The sequence below is a fragment of the Carassius gibelio genome, chromosome B6 (assembly GCF_023724105.1).
Source record: "Carassius gibelio isolate Cgi1373 ecotype wild population from Czech Republic chromosome B6, carGib1.2-hapl.c, whole genome shotgun sequence".
NCBI lineage: Eukaryota > Metazoa > Chordata > Actinopteri > Cypriniformes > Cyprinidae > Carassius > Carassius gibelio.
The window spans coordinates 3545629-3566523 of NC_068401.1; the positions used below are offsets into that span (position 1 = coordinate 3545629).

Consider the following 20895-nt stretch of genomic DNA (forward strand, 5'->3'; position numbering starts at 1 on the left):
ATCTCTATTAAACTTGAGTTACGCTTTTAAAGAACCAGTGAATCATTTTGAACTAGTTCATTGAGCCGTCTGAGCAAACCGATTCGCTAAAATGAATCGAACATCCCGTACGTACTGTAGTTGTTCAGAAACAGCAGAAAACTACTGCATTTCCCACAATTCACTCGCAGTTGTCCATCAGTGGGTGGGTGCCGATGCACGCTTTGGCTTTTTCACATTCTTACGCTCTGTTTATTCCTCTCAGAAGAAAGCAGCGAGAGCGGAGCGCCGAGCCGAACGTTCTGATTTCGAATTGTTAAATAAATTTGAATCGCCCTGCACCAGGATAGATATGCGTTTTAATTTGGAATAAAATAACTGAGAATTTTCTCACTAGTTGGATACAATTTCGCGTGCAGAAACAGACTGATCCGATTGAGCGCAAGCGAATTATTTTGATTTCAGGAACTGTGAGTGGTAGATGAAAGCGCCGACGTCGCGGCTGCTCTTTGATCTGAAAGGAGGTGAAAAAGGAAGGAAGAAAGAAAGATTGATTGATTGATTGATTTGGTGGAAACGAAACAACTTTTTAATCGCGTCTACACATATTCGAGCTCTCCTGATTGATGGAGAATCACAGGCCGGGGATTCTCGGAATCAAAGCTTTCAAACTGTGACACTTTGCGCTTTTATAGCACATCTGTCAATCAACGCGTCGCCTTTTTAATTAACAGTTCCTGCGTGGAACGGACCGAGGAGATTTGACTTATTCTTTGAAGTTTGACGCGCGCACGCTTCGATCATGGGCTGCACGGTGAGCGCAGAAGACAAGGCGGCCGCCGAGAGATCAAAGATGATCGACAAAAACCTCCGGGAGGATGGAGAGAAGGCTGCGAGGGAGGTGAAGCTGCTCCTGCTCGGTAAGTCACGGCACGTCGTGTGTCTGTGTGTGTGATTTTCAGCAGGTCTGTGTGTTCAGAAGGCTCCCGCGAAACATTTCGTTTTGCAGTGTTATTTGTCACACGCTTCATAAAAACAACACGCCAGCAGGCTACTTTGTTAATTTTTTGGAGGAGGTACATGTATTTAGTATGATCTGATCTGATGTGAGGTTCGGTTCGATTATTATGGACTAACGGGATGGATGCAAACACAGCAGCATCCGCCTGTCTTTCATTTGAGATTTCAGTTTAAATTCACAATATTACTTAGCTACAAAGAATCAAACAGGAAGAAAATACCATGTTTTTGAAAAAGTTGCATGAAAATACCATAGTATACGATGAAGCGGTTTTGCATACTATATAAATACTAAGGTGTTACCGTGTTTTCTAGACAAGGAATGATGGAGAGGAGACAGAATGTTTTTATATGATCCTTGAGAAGGGAAGTAGCCTAAATTCAGCCGTGGTGTTCTTCGAAGCATATTGGAGTACCATCCATGATAGAACCATGGAGTTCTGGACGTAAACTAAGTACCATGATGGCATAGTGATGATTTCAGACTGAATACTATACATTCATGTTACTCCAAGCAAGGTAATTATGGTACTTTTTTAAAAGTACCATGATGTCATCATCTGATATGGTCATGTATGAGAAAAACAGCCCTTCAGTGCCTTAATGCTCTGTCAACACTATTGAATGTGACATTTAAATATAAATAATAGTTTGCATAGTGCATAAGTAATGGAGATGCTATAGTGTGTGATCTAGTTAAATTATCACCAATAATGTTGCTTTTATACAGTTTTTTTTTCTTCATGTAGTTTTATTTAGCGTATTTAGGTCAATTTCAGATGTCTTCAAATGTAACTAACTGCAATAATAGATTATGTAAGTCTACTATACTTCCATTAGCCATACTCACCTCTGTGTTGGGAAAAAACATACTTACCAGTGATTAATTATGTGGTTTCCATGGATACTGCATTGTCCCTCATGCTGATGTGTTTAGGCCTGGTCATAAATAATCTCTGCTCTCTCGTTCTATTGCGACCCAGTTAACAGGGAATGTCTCAGAACTTTGGCTAACATTCTGGCAAGGTTATGAATAAACATTCTTCCAGTAACATTAATAGAATGTTAATTTAAAGTTATGTGCTATTTAATAGCGTTCTTAAACATTAGCACAAAAACATTATTAATAGATAGTTTTTTTTTTCATTTTTCGTGTTTTTTTTGTCAAAGATGGTTAAGAGAACATTCAAATGTAACATCCCTATAATGTTTGCAAAATAATAAAGTCAAACATTCCCTTTAATATTGTCTTTAACATTCACATAACCAAGAAAATTTTTAGTAATGGAACCTTAGTAAAACATTCTTAGAACATATTTTGTTATTTGGGTATTTTTTTTAACAAAAACTTGGAATTTTATGGAGCAAAGCGGCATTCAGGAATGTGCATGCATGCTGTTTGATTTTTAGCAAGACAACCAGGTTAGAAATAAACGAAAGTCTGCAGGTAGTGCTGTTCTGGAGAAACCCTGCTGTGAGAATCAGATGAGTATGGCACTAAACTAAAGACTTCACCATTCAGTCATTCTTCATTAATGCTGAGTGCTCCCGGTGTAACCAATCCATTTTTATTTTGTCAGGTCCATTGGTGGTAAATGAAAGCATGTGAAATGCTCAATTTGGAAAAATATTACGGAGAAGGGGAGGAAACTGCACAGTTCCTGTAGTTACCGTATGCATATACACACCTGTTTAATGGATCTTAAGTCATTAATTATTTGAATGCCCAAATCAGCAAGTGCAGGAGATATGCACAATATTTATTTTGGGAGAATACTGTGCAAAATTATGGAAGTGTAAATAATTGATAATACATATTTTAACATAATTTACAGAAATTGTTTACTCTTTATTGACCAGGCTATTTTTAGACTTTTTTTTAGTATACACCAAGGGTTATCACATTTTCCAAGTATTGTCTGATTCTTTAGCCTAGCAGATATATTAGTATGTCTGTAGTATTTTCAAATGTCAAAACACTGTTATGCACAGCGTGCCTGTTGACTATATGATATAATAAAAGTAGTTGCCCTAGTAAACTGTGAGCATGTCAAAACCACAAAAGAGAGAGAGGATATGATGAGCTGCCTGGTTTAATCCTAGTGCACACAATTTGTCACAAATCAGGCGTTTTGCTTGAGTTTGGTAGTATCAGACCTGGTCATAAACCAGATTATGAGACCGTCAATCTCTTAAAGTTAGTGAAGTTGCTTAAACTGTGTCCTAATTCTGGATTGAGCCGCCTCACACTTTAGTGCAGCTTCATACAGTCGTAAGCTAGAGCGGTTGTGTCCTCTATGTCATATCCTGTTAGTGGCACAGCATGTGTGCTCTGATGCTGACAGCATGGGGACAGGTGTGACAGCGGTGCTCTCCACAATACGCTTTACCCAATGGAGAGAGCAAGCAAGAGTGAGAAAACAGGGGAAATGTGCCAGGGGAATAAGGGAGACAGGCCTCAGATGTAATCAAGAAATTGGATGAACTTAGCTTGACACTGATTCCTTCTAGGCACATACCATGTTCAACTTTACAAATATTTGCATGTAAATAAATAAAAGCACTCCAGAAAGCACATATACTACATTATTCACATCGCAGGTTTATAGTGTTAAATCAGAAATGAGACAAGCATCACCAAGCACTCAAGTCCTGACTGGTTCGGTGTAAATACGGGTTTCCACACACCACAGTGTTTACAGAGCTCCCACTAATGACTCCGAAAATGATAGATGACCACAGCATTAATCTCATACCGTGTAAACACTGTGCAATTACTCCATATTCTGCCTTGTTCAGCATTTTCACAGTATTGCTAAATGTTCATAAATGATGAGTTTGAAGTATCCTGATTGTGAAAGTAATGCTGGCTGGATGCCGTGGTTCCTTTTCATTGTTTACTGGTTCAAATCATGCACCTGACAGCGAGTTATTTTAAATGTCCCTTATTTATGCCTACTAGAAGATTGTCAAAGGAATAGTTCACCCAAGAAGAAAATCTGCTGAAAATATGGACCCTCAGGCCTTCAAAGATCTAAAGAAGAGTTTGTTTCTTTATCAGTAATCAAGTAATCAACACCACTCCAGTTCATCAGTTAGTGTCTTGAGAAGTGAAAATCTGCTGATCCGTCATTAACATCTTTAACTTCAAACCATTGCTTCTGGCTGATACATGAGTCCTCTGTCTTTTAATATTGTTTTCACAAGTAAAAAATATGAATCAGGAGATAAATATGCACAGATGAAGTGTCATGCATTATGAACTCCTATATTTGCCAGAAGTGATTGTTTTAATGTTAAAACGTCTTCATGATTCATTTGTTTCCTAAACACTTTTCACTTCACAAGATGTTAATTAATGGACTGGAGTGATGAGGATTACTTGCTACATTTCACCTAATCAGTTCTGATGAATAAAAAAAAAAACTAACTCCTCTGCATCTTTGATGGCCTGAGGGTGAGTAGATCTTCAGCATGTTGTCTTTTTTTGGTTGAACCATGCCTTTAAATGGTCACATTTCATATTAGTATCAATGCAACTGCAGCACAAGCAGTGGAAACATGGAGCAAAGCAATTATCTAAATTGTATGGTGATTCACTTCTGACACTTCTGATTTTATCCTTTATTACTTCAATGTCAATTTAATAAAATTCATATAATGATACCACGTGCACTCAAAATGAGATGCCAGCCTCAAAAGAAACTGATTATAAACTGAGCATATATTTAAGTAAAAAACATTTTCTCACTGCCATGCAAGGGCTACATCAAATATTCTCATAGCATTTCCAGAATTAAGCATTTTGTAGGCAATTTGTTGTCTACAAACTGAGACTAACACTTACAAAATGTTGTCTAGGTAGAAATCTTGCTGAGATTCATGACAGAAACCTAGCATTCAGACGGTTTTAATGATCATTTGTTTGTAACAGCCTCTTTCACTCTGGAGTTACTCAGTATGCGTCATGTTTGAAATCACTCGTGTCAGAATTACTGGCCTTGCCACCTCCTCATGTCTCTGATGAGCAACTCACCAGTATGACACACGTCTGCTGGTCATGGATACTCTAGGCTCTTATTAGTTGGGTTTAAGTTAAGAAGTTGGCAGGGCGTTTGGATGCAAAGAATATCCTTGAGTCAACTTTTGTTTTTACCCTCAAGAATATGCCCACAACATGGATTGGCATGTGTTGAATCCCCAAACAACTGAGGAGTCAAGGTCATGCCAAAGAGCAGGAAGTATTTCGTGGTCTTGTTTGTTTGTTAAACCAAGCTTTCACTCAACACGACATCTTAGGTGAACTGGGTTGGTGAATCTCAAGGAAATTCCAGAAGACAAAAGCTTTGGGGACAAGAATAATGAGTGGTTCCTTTGAGCTCAGTTTTTAAAAAGGAGAATGACCGGCGGCGGCAGTCACATCACATAACTAATGGAATTGTGCCGCAGAATGGGGGCAAGTGACTATCAGGAGGGTTTGTGCTGGAAGCTACAGTTATAGACACTCATTTTGAGAGGTTATTTTGGTTTCTTTTATCCGAGACCTTTTTTTGAATCTGCAAGTGCATATCCCTTGTAAATCCCAGAGGGAAAGAAATTTGCAATGATTCAGCTGCACATCATTTAACAGCAGACTAGGGCTTGGTGGTAGAACTAGAATTATATCTCTATATCTTTCTCCAAATTATCTCTTAATGCCTGTTAGGTTGAAATAATGGGACCTCCCATTGGGGAAGTAATTAAAATTAAGAAATGTATTTATTTATTTTTACACTACGATTGTTTTATTTTTTTAATTAGTGCTTTTATTCAGCAAACCAAGATTCTTGATTTGTTTTTTAGTTGTTTGACCCTAGGTATGCATTCACCTTGAGAACTTCATCTTTGTCTCCCAATTCAATGACTTCAGTTTTCTCCTTGTTCAACTGAAAAAAATGTTCTGGCACATCCAACTGTTAATTTCATCAATGCATTGGCAGAGGGAGTCAATGAGGCTGTGGTGTGTGGTCATTTGGAGATGAGACTATGTAAATCTATGAGTGTCATCTGCATAGCTGTGAATTTGGTTCTCTTTCTCATTATTTGACTTGAGCATACCGTTTATTTCAAAACAAAAAAAATTCAACCCCGAACCATTGTCTTTTCCAATTCTTATATTTCTCAATTACAGTTTTTAATTTCAGTTCAAGTCATTTAAGTTTCAGGATGTTGGTTTTTCTTTTTTTTTCCCTTCCCAAACTGACCCTATTATGGGTAATGAAAGGTTCATATTTTGGATTTGGGAGTGCCCAACAACATGTTGACACGCATGCCAGGTCAAAAACACTTTAATCGTCTTCTAATATTCATTCATTTTTACCTTACATGCTCAACCTCTCTCAAACCATTCGCTCAATGATTCATTTTTCCAAACCCCTCCTTTACGTTACAATCTGCGCTGATTGGTCCATTTAATTTCTGCATGTCTAATGCCTGAATACAGGGGAAACTGCTATTTTTGCCACTCCAAAAGTGGCACCTAGTGGCAAAGAATGAATTTACATTTTCCTTCAGATCAATGTGAAAAGACCAACAAGGGGGCGGGCAATATGCTAATGTTTCATGTTGATGTCAACATGAAAAGGCTTGGGATTTGTTTTAAAAAAATGACTTGTTTCAATGATTCAGAATCGACTCTTTCTTTTGAGACAATGACTTCATACACGTTGCGCTTTCAGATTAAAAACTTTGCAGGATGTTTTCATTCATTAGAGCTGTGTTACACACTACATGAAAGGTAATTGTCAAAAATTCATAATGGGTGCAATTTAATTTGACCAAATAGCTATTGTTGTTGATTCAATTAAAATGTAAAGTATAGTTGCTGTGTTCTGATATGTAGTTGTTTTATTGTAAAGGGTCTCGTAATTGCACACAAAAAGCCTCACAGAACACCGACAGGTGAGGACTTTGGGATAAAATCTGGTGTATCAGTTGTTAAAAACCTAGAAGGCAAGTGGCTTCTGTGATTTATCAGTTGCACTGTTTACATGTTGAATGTTGAGTCATTGTGATGTGTCTGTGTAACTTTGGCTCATGGTGTGGAGAGAGAAGAGGTCAGAGCAGGATACTTCCTGTCGGGAGGGAGCTCCAGTCCCAGACAGTGGTAAAACGCAGAACCTTCTACTTTTACCTTCACATAGAGTGCAAAAACAACTTGCCAAGGTGACACCTCTCACAGAACAGGTGACAGCTTCCCGCACAGTCACTGTCACACACTTACATTTTCAAAATACACACCCCCACATAAACACACACACACACACACACACACTTCAGAACCAGACTGCATCCTCCGAAAACCTCCACTGGCGTCTAGGTTTCCTATTTCAGCTTGTCTCAAAGGTCTTACATCAACCTTGCCCAATTTGAAAGTGTCTTTCACAGAATGATGTCAGATCTTCAGGTCTCAGTGTGCAATATGCCAAAAGTTGGTGTTCTTTTGAAGCTTGAAGAAATCTAATGTTTTGTGGTTATGCTGTGCTGTTTATTTGCCCCATGTTTTTTGAAAAAGTAGTTTCTACGACTTGTGTGCTAGATTTCAAGTCTTTGGGAGCCATATGATAGCTTTGTGTGAGATTCACTGAATATGTTGTGAGTGGTCACAAGACCAACTAGAACCAGTTACATTTGGCATGAATGACGTCAAACCCGTTACATGAACAGAGACGAAAAAAATTGAAGGAAAAACTGATGAATTGTGCAATGTAGGTAGATTTTGTTTTCATGTTGTCTTTGAGGTCTGCTGAGATCCTCCACACTAGATGTTTTCTCTGTTTAGTTGTTTACAGCCACAATAGCTGTTCCTGTATTGTCGCGTGTATAATTTGGGATGTTGTGCATTTATTGATCTCAGCCTGTTGGGGCTAAAATGCTTTCAGCCATTTACCAGCGACCTACTGCGCTGTTTCTGTCATTATAGACAGTAATGCATCAGCTGGTCTGCCAGTTTCCCTCACACTCATTCTCAGTCCATTTTCATTCCCCCAAAGCTCAGAAAATAGACTGAACCTCCTGTGGCCTGTTAAAATCTGTGTGCCTTCAAAAGAAGACAAAACGGTGAAAGCAACATTTGTATATTGTAAATATACACTACCATTCAAGTTTGAGTGATTTGAAAGAAGTCTCTTATGCTCCTCAAGGCTGCATGCCTACAGTAAAAACAGTAATATTATAAAAGTATTTCACTTTTAGATAATTGTTTTCTAGTGTAATATGTTAAAATGTTATTTATTCCTGTGATGCAAAGCTGAATTTTCAGCATCATTAGTCCCTAGATCCTTCAGAAATCATTCTAATATGCTGATTTGCTGCACAAGAAGTATTTCTTCTTATTGTCAATGCTGAGAACAGTTGTGCTGCTTCATATTTTTCCAGGATTTTTTGATTCGAAAGTTAAAAAGATAGAGCAGCATTTATTTGAAATTGAAATCTTTTGTTATTTGATTATTTCTTACACGCTTCATCTCTAAATGTATTAACTGACCACTGAAAAAGAGTCAGCCATGAAACCTGTCTTGTCTAAAACACACTGGGTTAGTACTCCTGTATTAATGTCTCATGCAACGTTCTGTCTGTAGCTTTGTTTTTTGTTTTTATACATATTTATTCTCTGTTGTGCAGTATCTGCTTTTCTTTAAGATTTACTTCCACATTGGTCTATGAAAGGTTTCGTATGGTTATGATGGTGGTTTTCCAGTCACGTGCTTGCGCTTCTAAAATCCCCACCACTACCTGGTCAGTCCTTCGTTTAAATATTGTTCTTAGTTTTGTTTCATAGCTGTTGTTTTAACATTTGATAAGTCTCACAGTGCTCATTTGTCCAGTATATCTAGACCATGATTGGTTTGCAGTTGGAGCTTTGGGGGATCCATTGTTGTTTTCTTGTATAAATTCTTCAGTTGATAAATTTTCTGCATGAGCCAAAATTATTAAATTCCTTAATAATCATGCTTTTGTTCTTGTGTAAATCCTGGGTCCAGTTTTGAGTGTTGGTGTATCTCCATTTGTTGACTTCTCTTCTTGCCAGATGGAATGTCGAGGGATGCTTGGGAACTGTGAATCCCGTCGGACACAATGGTGTCGGCCCTCAGGTGGAGTCTTTGAACGCAGCTCTGTAGGAGTGCTCTTTGTGAAGCTCTTCTCTTTCTGAAGCACTGCTTACAGATGTAAATTGGGCTTAGGCTCTGATTAGTCCACTTGACGGGTGGCAGTGGAGATCACAGACACCGGCGACGCTGTGGACGATGACACTTTAGACACCAGTGCTCGAAATTGGTATAATTTATCACGGTAGTGAATGCTGTCATTATGGACACCCTTCACAGCATCTCGAGAGCCTTCTTTTCTCGGAGAGGACATTATTGAAGTGCAATAAGTATAATTATGTGAATAACAGTGGATTAAATTTAAAACTAAAACTAACTTTAAAATTAAATTACTTGAGTATAATCTGGAGGCACATATATGCATATATACAGTATTTTAAAACACAATGTATTCCTTTGACACACACCTGATTTTTGAGTCACTGATCCTTCAGAAATCATTCTAATATACTGATTTGGTGGTGTTATTGTTGGTGTTCAATCATTAAAGATAGTATTATGATCACTGTTGGATTTGAAATGGTATTTGCTGCTTAATGTTTTGTGAAAAAATTTGTCAAAAAGACCAAAAGCTCTAGTTTCTGACGGTTTCCGTTTTATTTTTCGGACAGAATACCTGCCATCTAATCCCATGTTTAATCAACACTCGCATTTATTGCACTTACTAGCAATATTACAGTTGCATGTATTCTGTAGTGTGTAAACAGATGTCTGGTCAAACTGCAATCTAAAACTCCCACCACGTGGCTACTGGTATGTGTTTATAATTTATGATAAGAGTTTGATTGCATTGCACATTCTGAGTACATCTGGGTTCATCCCAGTCAGTTTCCCCGGGACATTCTGTGCTGTACATTTCCCAGGCTCATCACGCAATTGGCGTCTTTTGTTTCATGTCAAGTTCTAATTTCATTCTTTATCTCGAAAAACAAGCCACTTACAATGACATCAGGTGATGAGGAGAGAAAAAAGCTAATTATTAACAAGGAAGGAGGCATTAGGGTAATAGAGGCTCATATTTGAAATGGTATTGATTTTTAGACCAGCATATCAAACTTTAAGTTTCTTTGTCTTGGAACAGTAAGAAAAGCCATAATATAATAACCAACTAGCAGTTCATGATTTGATGTAATGTAACCTCATGTCTTGGAAAGCACAAGTTATGTTGCCTTTATTAGCGTATTGGAGTGATTTGCCAGTAGCTAGCAAGTTGAAGAAAGGATTATAATGTTGTTTTCCGCTTGGCGCGAGTGGAAAAGTTCACGCCAGAATGTGTGTGATTTGTGCTGCTCCATTCAACCAGCTGAGCCTTGTGCTTAACTGAACTCCATAGATGAAATTACTGCTTGCAAATGCTTGCAAATGCGTATCTGCAGCTCTTCTGGGTTGTCTAAAGAAGATTTAGTAATTCAATTAAACAGAGCTGTGTGCAACCATTTATACAAGGCTGAGATTTGGACGTCCTTCGATTTCCATCAGTTATCAGGACAAATCAGCAAATCTGCTTGGATTCGTTTGCTCTGGTCAGTCCTGGTTGACCCAGTTGATCCAAGACTGGTTTCATTCGACTGGTTTCACTTCTCAAATCTTATTACTTTGTATTTAACTCGCTGTAAATGGCTGATTTTAACTTTTGAAAGCACTGTTTAGAAATATCAGATCAGATAAAATGACTATCAATAACCAAAGACTAGCCTTGTTTTAATAAAATGACATGCAAAATCATTTATTTCGAATGTAGCATGTAATTTGTACAATCAAAACCATGAAATATCAAATGCATGTTGTGCATATATACACTGTGGAAGTTGTGAAGATTATAGGAGTGCATTTTGCAAGATAATACCATTGCAGACTTTTCACTTCTCAATATTGTGTATAATTCAGTGTTTCAAAATGTATAAAAATTTTCTAAGTAACATTTTTTTACACCAATTTTTAATTTTCAGTGTATGCACCATTAAAGAATTCTATATATAATTATTTATTATTAACCATAATGTCTGTATAATAACAATGCTGATTCTGTCATGCTCAACGGATCAGTAGAATTGCAGTGCTTCTCAGTCTCTAAAATCTGCTTGTCTGAAGAAAAGCCGCTGCTTGTTTTGTGACGTCAGAATTTAATCTATGCAAGTGTCTTATTTTGAGAGATGTTAGACACTCGGATTCTACATATACTACATTTGTAAATATATTAAACCTATAAAATATTTCCTCCATAGAGCAGCCTGTTTTAAATAACAAAATACGTTGTCAGTATTCTAAACCCTTGAATAGTGGCCTTTACAGAATAAACACTTTGGTATTGGTAGCACAATTATGACCAAAATCATTGCAGTTCATCTTAGATTTACTTATTTTTATGTTTTACGCATTACTTTTATGCTCCCTTAATCCTCAGTAAATGTTACAGAAATTATGCACAAGCATGCATGTCTGTGATTGGTCAAATTGCTTAACCACTGCAGATCCACATGTAAATAGAAAATCTGAACTGTAGTAGACCTAAATAGAACTGCAGTTGACATTTTTCACTGCTATTTAATTGTGGCAGCTGTAAATGTCTTTTTGTCATGTTTCTGTCTGTTGGACAGAAGTCAGAAGAATTGTAGTGTGTTTTTCCTCAACATGAGTTCAGCCAAGGCCATACATCAGTGTACATCTTCAAATTCAGCCATAAACATACTACACAATGTCACCACACAGTTCCTCATGTTCTGTCCTTGTACGAGGGTTTATGTGTTTGTGCATCAGAATAGATGTGTTAATATTTTATGGATGAGCATTGGTGTTTCCAAAGGGCTTGAGCAATAATTGTGTTTTGTATGATTGTAAAGATTTTTAAAGGCAGATACTGATATTAAGATAATAGAATTGCTGATAATGAGAATATTTAATTAAAGGATGAGAAAAGTGTAATCAATTAATAGTTAATACACACCGTATTTATTTTACATTTATTAAAATCAGGAACGTCAATTAAGTATTTTAATAGATTTTTAGAAATAGGCTACTTTCATTAAGCGAGGATACATGACATTGATCAATAGTGAAAGTAAAGACATTTAAATTGTTAAAAACATTCTATTTCATATAAATTAAGTAATGAAAAGTGTTTTAAATATTAATAATAATTAAGAAACCTTTCTTGAGCAGCAAATCAGCATATTAGAATGATTTCTGAAGGATCATGTGCAGAGGTGGGTAGAGTACCCAAAAACTTTACTAAAGTAAAAGTAATTCTAGAAATATTTACTCAAGTAAAAGTACTAGTCTTGAATAGTTACTTGACTAAGAGTAAAAGAATAAACTGAATATTCGCGTTTGGAATAAACTGAGGCATTAATAACATTTATTGCATAAAGATAAAGTAACGTGAGGGGCGTCGCCCACAGTAACGAAGTAAAAGTACAGATTTTCCCCCCAAAATTTACTCAAGTAAGAGTATAAAGTACCCATCTTTAAATATACTCCGAAAAGTATTAGTTACCCCAATAAATTACTCAAGTAAATGTAACGAAGTAAATGTAACTCGTTACTACCCACCTCCACGTCTCCACGTCTCTCTACAGGTATTCACACATTCTTCTGCCCAGCACACCATTCTTTCACACCTTGAATTTTCACCTTGGTTTTTGTTATTTTATATATATATTTTTTCAATACCACTGTGCTGTACTGAAATCCCCATGGCTGCAGACCTGCTGCTTTTTTTTGGTCAGAGGAGATGATGTAAGGTGGTTTAATGGAAGAATAACAAAATGAAAAGCAGCTGAATCCGGTGTTTATGGAGGCAGCTGTTCAGCACATGTGGCCAGTAGCTGCTTCATAAAGACAGAAACGCTCTTTAATCTGAGAGAGAGAGAGAGAGAGATGGGCAGACGACCGAGGGTGAGTGTCTATGGGTTCCCTGCCTAAGGGAAAATTCAGAGCCATACTGTGTTTCCTCCTTCCACTTCCACCTCCCGATCCGTTCTACGTGGCATTCCATGCTGCCGGACTAGAACTGCCTTCCCATTTTTCCACTAGGGCTGGGAATGGTAAGGAATTACTGATTTCTTAGTTATAGTTCACCAAAAACATGACAGTTCTGTCATTTACTCACCCTCATATAGTTCCAAACCTGTTTGAGAATGTTGGTAACCGAAGTATAACCATTGACTTCCATATAATTTAAGTAAATGATGTCAAAATTGAATGTTTTTGGGTTAACTATCCCTTTAAAGAGACAAGTAATTATTATTTTGTATACAATAGTGAATCTGTCATCATTTAGTCATTCTAAATCTGTATGACTTTTTTTCTTCTTCACATATTTTCATATTTCTCACAATATTATGCTATATCTTTGAATTTTGTCTTATCATCATTTTTTCTGGCATTCAGTCATTTTATCTCATCACATTCAACTCATACTACTGACATAATGTCTGTGCAGGAAACACTATTCTCAGTTCCCTGATGCCTCACTGCGAAATCGAATCAGGCTTTGTCTCGAGTTATGGCTCTAATGGGCTTGATGAGAACTTGAAAGGAGTGTATTAGTTTTACACTTTTATTTTTAGTCTTCCTGCAATCCTCTGTCAGTTTGTGCAAAGATTTAAAGACATTCCTCCCTTCAACCTCGAGCTCTTGTGCATCTGTTTTGTGGTACCCCACGGACCCAGAACAGCCGGAAGCAGTGCTCTCATGATACTGAGATCATCCATCTGGCCCTTAATGAATGGGACTTGTCTTGATATGATTAAGGAAATAGCTGAATTTGTTTAGCCAGTGCTTGTCACTGTGATCCGTTTAGTTTAATTCAGTATGATGATCATATTGAAATTGGAGGCATCATATATTGCTGAATGCTACATTTTTCATTGCATGTTTGCATGCCAAGTGATGGAAACACAACTTCTTTTTCTGCTCAACTGCAGAGCAACAACAAATGCTTGTGGTGGAAATATTTCATGTGGTGAATTAGGAGACAGATAGAAAATAGCAGAAACAGTAGAAGGAAAAGGAGAATAGAAAGACACCAGCTCTAGTCTGCAGTGCAGTTCAATGTGAAATATTTTTTTTCTTAGTGCTGCAGTTTAAACTGCAATACTGTGGTTTAAACTGATCATACTTCAGAAGTGGAGGCAGTGAGTCATTATTTGCATTCGCTGATTGAACAGGGAGTGATCGACGGTTCCGTTTTCATAATGAAATGTGTAGATCACACACACACACATGCTCATACCTTGCAGGGGAACCTTGTCACCAGCTTCCTGTTGGCAAAAACAGGAAGATCAGTGTGGTTTCATAAAGAACATGCAGATTATATTAGACCACGCTCTTTTCATTGTGGTTTATAACAGCATTGTAGCATGTTCGGTTCTATAGTGGATTTAAAACCTCAAACATGTTAGCATGTGTTTTGCATTTCTAATGTTACTCTCTGCTTTTTTTACCCCTCTTTCAAGTCACTTTAGATCAGTGTTGCTCTTTTTGCTATCTGTAAACTTTGGATTCACAGTGTACTATTTTTATATGTGGTAAAACGTCCTACTTTCTGCTTTAATACTTGTTTTTTCATTTTGTAGTGAATGGGTGCCATCAGAATGAGAGCCCAAACAGCTGCTTAAAACATTACAATAATCCACACCACTACAGCCCATAAACTAACATCTTAAATGAAAAGGTGTATGTTTGTAGTCAACAAATCCATCTTTAAGACGTTTAAACTTTAAACTGCCACTTCTGGCCAACATACGAGTCCATAATAACGCTTCCTCAATTCTGACGGCACCCATTGACTGTATTGGATCCACTGGTGAACAAAAAAGAGAGACATCTTTGATGGCCTGAATTTTCAGCAAATTTATATTTTGGGCAAACAATATATATTATATTACTGGCCAAAATTTTTTGTTCATTTCAAGTATCAGCTGTTTTTATCTTTTAGTTGATATGATTTCATAAATTTAGATTTCAATTCTAATCTCATTCGAATGGCTTGTTTACACGAATGCATTCATAATAATCAGTTATATTGATTAAACAGTGGTATTTAGTGAATATTGATTGCATGATTTTTTTTGAAAAGCGATGGTGTTTTAGCAAATCTGTTCTAAATATGGAATGGCATTCAAAGCTCTTTTTTTATCTTTGATGTGATGTGAAACAGGAGAAGTGTTGAAAAAGGGGTTGATTTATTTGTTGGAAATTGGTTTGCTTATGTGATGTCAGCAGAAAAGGAGCATTGTTTCAGAATTGAAGCAACTTATTACATTTTGATAAAAGATTATAAAGGCAAACATTTCATTGTGCACAATTTGACTAGGCGTGTGCATTGAGAAAGTCACAGTGAACAAGTGAACGGTGTCATTCATGGTGACATTCAATGTTCATTCAAACACATTCACAATTCAGATTTTATATTACATTGGTGTGTGTCACAGATTTGATGGCAGGGGTGGATTTAGGGGGTAAGCCGTGCTCAGAGGAACATGCTAGATCAGAGATGCTGTGTTTTTAGCCTGATCCCTTGGGGAGATGTGATAGTGTGCTGCTGTTTTTAGCCCGTCTGCAAGAGCAGACAAGAAAAGGACATTTTCAGAAACACCACATCAATAGTCATTCCAAGCGTGGTATGCACATGCAGCCACATCTCCCATAGATGCTTTGAAATGGCTCTTTGACCATATACAGAACTAAAACGTCAGTCTTTTGACTGAAATGATTTATTGCTTGCTTTTGTTACTGTAGTCAAACATTTAAAACGATATTCAAATCAAAGAATTTAGTTGTGTATGTAGCATGCTTAAGAGGTTTTTAAATTAACACCAGAGGCTTGTGTTTTGCATTTTTAAAGTCATGGCAGATAAATGTAAATATATATCTATTAATACCAGTAGAATGCAACATAAACAGTGCATTTTGTCATAATTTTGATTTGACACATTAACTATGCTTTAACATATTAGTAGTTATGAAGTAAGCTAGTTGTAGTAGAGTATTTATATAACACTGCTTAATAAAGTTGACCAGAAATGGCATTTGTATATTATTTTACTTCACATTACAACTGTAAAAAAGGGGCTGGAATGCAGTTTCCAATTCAGGGAAAATATGGCAAAATGTATTTGTATTGTAATGTTTCTTTTACTTGGTTATTTAAAAATCGAATATTTAAATGTGGAGGCTGACATGTTAGTGTTTTGCATTTCCAATGGTATTGTCTGCTCTTTGTGATCTAAATGTACATTTTTATTTATGTCGATAAAAGACTACAGAAACAGATACTTGCCATACTAAATACGAAACATTTTCAAACCGTTAATATTTACTTTCCACATTACTTCTGCTTTAACCTATCAATAGAAAACCAATTGTTGCAAAAGTCAACTGGAAATGGCATTTGTATCCTATTTTATATTCATGCATAACATTGAATGTATATCCCGTTATGCATGTCAAATGGAATGCAGTACACTCTCCGGTTGAATTGATTTGTTTTCCAGTTCATGCAGTCAACCGGAAACAAAATGTGCATCACATTACGATTGTCAAAAAGGATGCGGATTCGGTTTCTGGCTGAATGAAAAGTATGGAAAAATGTACAGTTTTAAATGGTCTTTGATTGGCATAAATACTCATTTCTACACAATTATGCGAAGCAAAGTTTTTAAATGTATATTTTTAGCTTACTGTAGTATGTTTTCTGGTTCTTAAGGTCATCCAGAAATGACATGTACATCACATTTCAATTGTAAAATAGGGTGCAAAAACATTTGTACATTTTTAATATTATATACTTAAGTCATTATTAGCTATTTCTTCCTTTTTTAATATTAACAATAACCAGCGTTTAATTGTTGATTTTTGTTAAGATTTTCACAAATCTATATAAAAAAAAAGCAGTGTTTATGCCACTATTTGAGATGGTTAACATTAAACTGTAACTGGTTTGTTCTAGTCAACTTCTGGGAAGTTTGTTGAAGAATTCTGACCAACATTTGTCTTTGGAATATCGTGTGCTGATGATGAATTGGTCACGATACAGGCTTGTAAATGAATGACTGTAATTGCAATGGTTCTGTTGAAGTTATAGTTCTCATTACATGTGCGAGCTGATCTTCTGTGAACAATCATTTCCATTAGGATTAAGCTTTGCCCTTGGTTATCCTGTTTATTAACTCCAATCTGTCTCTTGTTTAGTTGTATGATTACATTTAGATTTTTTTTTGTCTCAACCTTAGCATGTTCTTTATCGGCTCAATTCGTTTGTCTAAACAAACAGGAGCTTGATCTGTTGAGCCTGACAGCTGAATAAATGAAGGAAATCAAGTGTGATTTATACCGCATGGCTATCTAAATGCATCTCTGCACGATTCAAACTCGAACGAGTCGTTTGTGGATTGTGGAAGTGGGAGTTGCACCACTGCAGTGCAGCATGCAGAACTGCTGAACGCTCTGGCTTTCTGACCCACTTTTTCCCTGTCTTTCATTTGTTCCACTTCAGGATTCATTCCACACGCTGTACCCGGTGGCACAATTCGAGAGACTGTTTGAACAATAATAGACTGTCGGCCCTTTTACGCAGATAGAAAAGAGGATGTGTAGAAATGAGGGGTTTTGTGTTGGAAAATGGATGCTGGATGTGATCGCTGACAGTCAGGTTTCATCTGTGTGCTTGAGGCTTGAACATGGATGGGTTTAGCCACTGAGCAGAGCAGTAGCAGGAAGTATTACAAACTGACTTGAATATTTGATTAGTGCTGTCCTGAATCTGATTTGCTTTGGATTATTGCCTGAATGGGATGGGATTTTCAATAGCTGATGGCTTATATACTAGCAATAGAAATAATACAATTTAATGTCAAATAAATGTAAGCATTTATATAACAAAACAATTCATGCATACTGTAAGCCGATAATATCAGGGCATGATAATTCAAACAGTTACTTTTTTGTCTTTACAAGGTTATATTAAGCTTATTTAGTTAATAATTTTACTGTATATGATGTCTAGACCTAGTCAATCATGACCACAGAAAGTAGTTACTGTGGATATGAGACATTTTTCTGAAATAAAAATATTAGTCTGAAAAAACTTCTAACAAAAATGTCAATATTGCATTGCTGAAATAAGTTATAAATAAGCAATAAATAAGCAATAAATTAACCAAAATATGAAGTAAATGAACCGCATCGATGATAATATTTAAATGAATAAAAATAATAAAAAAACAAATTACTTGAATTTAAATTATAAAGCTTATTCAAATATATATTTTTTAATAAAATTAATTAGCAATAAAATATATAATAATACTAATACATGTTATAATACCAAAAGAAGACTGCTATGGTTAAACACACCTGCTCAGTTATTAACTTCAATACAATTCTAGATTAACTAAATAATAAATAAAACCAGACAGTCAAAAATATATGATAAATGATAAACTTACATAGTAATATAAAAAAAAAAACTCAAAATCACAAAACGGATAACAAAATTGCTTAAAATTAAGGTTTGTTTAAATGATACAAGTGATTTTAAAGATAATTAAAAATATTATTATTTTCATAATAATATTAATAATAAAAACTATAATAGTTTATACTGCGCCGGATAATCGCTTCTACTAAATGCCTACTTAATGTCTGGTTTGTTGTCTGGCCATGGTCAGGTTAGTGTTTCATTCATAACTTGGTGTTTAGGATTGTAATGAACGAATAAATCCAATAAAAGGTGTCAACGATTTCAGACATTCAGCTGAGCATTTCTGATTGGCTCTAGAAGTGAGGGCCGATCCCCATGGCATGACTTTAATGTTTGGTCTGGTTTCAGGCTGGATTTAAATGCCCGTGCGGACCTTTACTGCCAGCTCTGGTTTGCCATTTCTACTCACTTCCTCCACGGCAGCGACAGGAGCATGAGACAGTTGGGAGATGTCTGTCTGAATCAGGCACACAAAGAGGAAGCTGTCATTGTGTTAGGATGAATAGTAGAACTGGAGACGCAAAGCTTCTTAGTCATCAGCGTTCTAGAAGATCTATGTGTTTTTATAATGGGAAAGAGAAGTGGAGCATCTGACCTTTTATGTTGCTGGTGGTGTTATAAATGCCTCACAGCGCTGGAGGAAACACACATGCATCTACTCTGTGGTGCTAAGAATCACTACGGCTTCTCTAAACAGCATTTTAATTGCTTAACATGTATCTTAAGTTATGCATGTTCTTCAGTGTTCTACTGGTGAAATCTTCTTTCTGCATTTCTGTGGTAAAATGCTTGTTGAGCAGGTTTGAAGGATGATTCTTGGAAATGTGTAATGGATGCCAGTTGTCTTGGACATTTGGGATGAATCTTGAGAATCCGTGTATTTTGTTGCAGTAATCGGTTTCACTCGGTCTAGAGACCTGATTCTCATTGCATGAGGATAGAAAGCACATGAGTTGTGTCCACTCTACAAACTGCCCTCAGGATCTTTCCTGATCTGCAGAGCCTTTTGAACTTTTAGGAGATGAATATGTTTATGTCGGATCTTAAGGAAGTGTTTCTATAAAAAGGTGCACAAAGACTCTTGTGCTGACTATGCTACATCTATTTGATAAAAATACAGAAAAAAAAAAATATTTTTTTATTTTTTATTCTTTGATGAATAGAAAGTTCAAAGAACAGCATCTATTTCAAATAAATATTTTGTAACAGTTTTTTCTGTCACTTTACAGTAATTGAACACATCCTTGCTGAACCAAAGTGTTAAATTCTTTACGAAAATCTTACTGACAAACATTTGACCGTTAATTTGAAATAATTTCTGAAGAAGACGCGACATGGGAGTACAACGGCCCAACGAAGACATATCTTATTTGGCTGTGAAAATGTATTGCTCAGCAGTAATGATGACCCTCCTGTGGTCAGTACAATCATTGAGTGTATGATTCTGCATTCAAATATGACTGAGCATTGATCATTGGATATATATGACAATGTATTTAATTACTGAGGCATGTAATTCCTCAGGCGAGGGAAGTGTCCCTTAAAGTGTAAATAGAATATAGAATTTTTCTTGAAACTGCTATGTGTGTGTGTGTGTGTGTGTGTGTGTGTGTGTGCACTAGTTGGTTGCTGCATGCAAAAGCTATAATTTAATAATCAGGAAACGACCAATCTGCATTAGGCCAATGTAATGGGATGGTAAAGAAGATGAAGAGGGAGAGCGAAGCCTCAGGAGACAGGTGAAGCTCCTGACAGACTTTTCGTTACAGTACAAAAAGTGATCAAAGGAGCGAAATAGAAGTGTGTGAAGAGAGCGCTGAGGCCCGGGAGAGCGAGGGGAGGTGCTGAGAGCCCCCACGGGCTTAATGCTGGACTAACAGAATTAGGAGAGAAGGAAAAATAAAGTCTCATTGAGAGCTAGAAAACAAGAGCAGCAGTTGTAATTAAGCTTTCTCTCAGGTGTGATTTAAGTTATCTGATTAGGATTCCCAGCTCTCCTCAAGCCCTGCAGACATCATTACTGTCCCGCTCCACAGGGACATCTGAACTTCCTCCTTCAGAAACAACAGCTCACCTACAAACAGAGGAGAGGGAAGCCATTCTTCATATGTGTGCATTAAAAATCAGCTTTGTATTCTGATGGATGATGACGCAGATTTAGTTTTTAGCCTGTTGGGGAAATGTAAATGAATACGGTGTAAAAATAAATCTACTTGAAATGTTTATCTCATTTACAATACAATAGCTTTATATTATTACATATAT

At 36.5% G+C, this 20895-nt stretch overlaps 1 protein-coding gene across 1 annotated transcript in view; it reads left to right on the top strand.

The window, feature by feature from the left end:
- The first annotated feature begins 182 nt into the window (after positions 1-182).
- The window catches only part of LOC127959201 (guanine nucleotide-binding protein G(i) subunit alpha-2), a 40206-nt gene continuing 19493 nt past the window's right edge, over positions 183-20895 (top strand). Inside the window, exon 1 of the mRNA XM_052558225.1 lies at positions 183-899. Within this exon, the coding sequence (XP_052414185.1) occupies positions 782-899 (118 nt within the window). The 5' untranslated portion in view covers positions 183-781. The remainder of the gene's footprint in view (positions 900-20895) is intronic.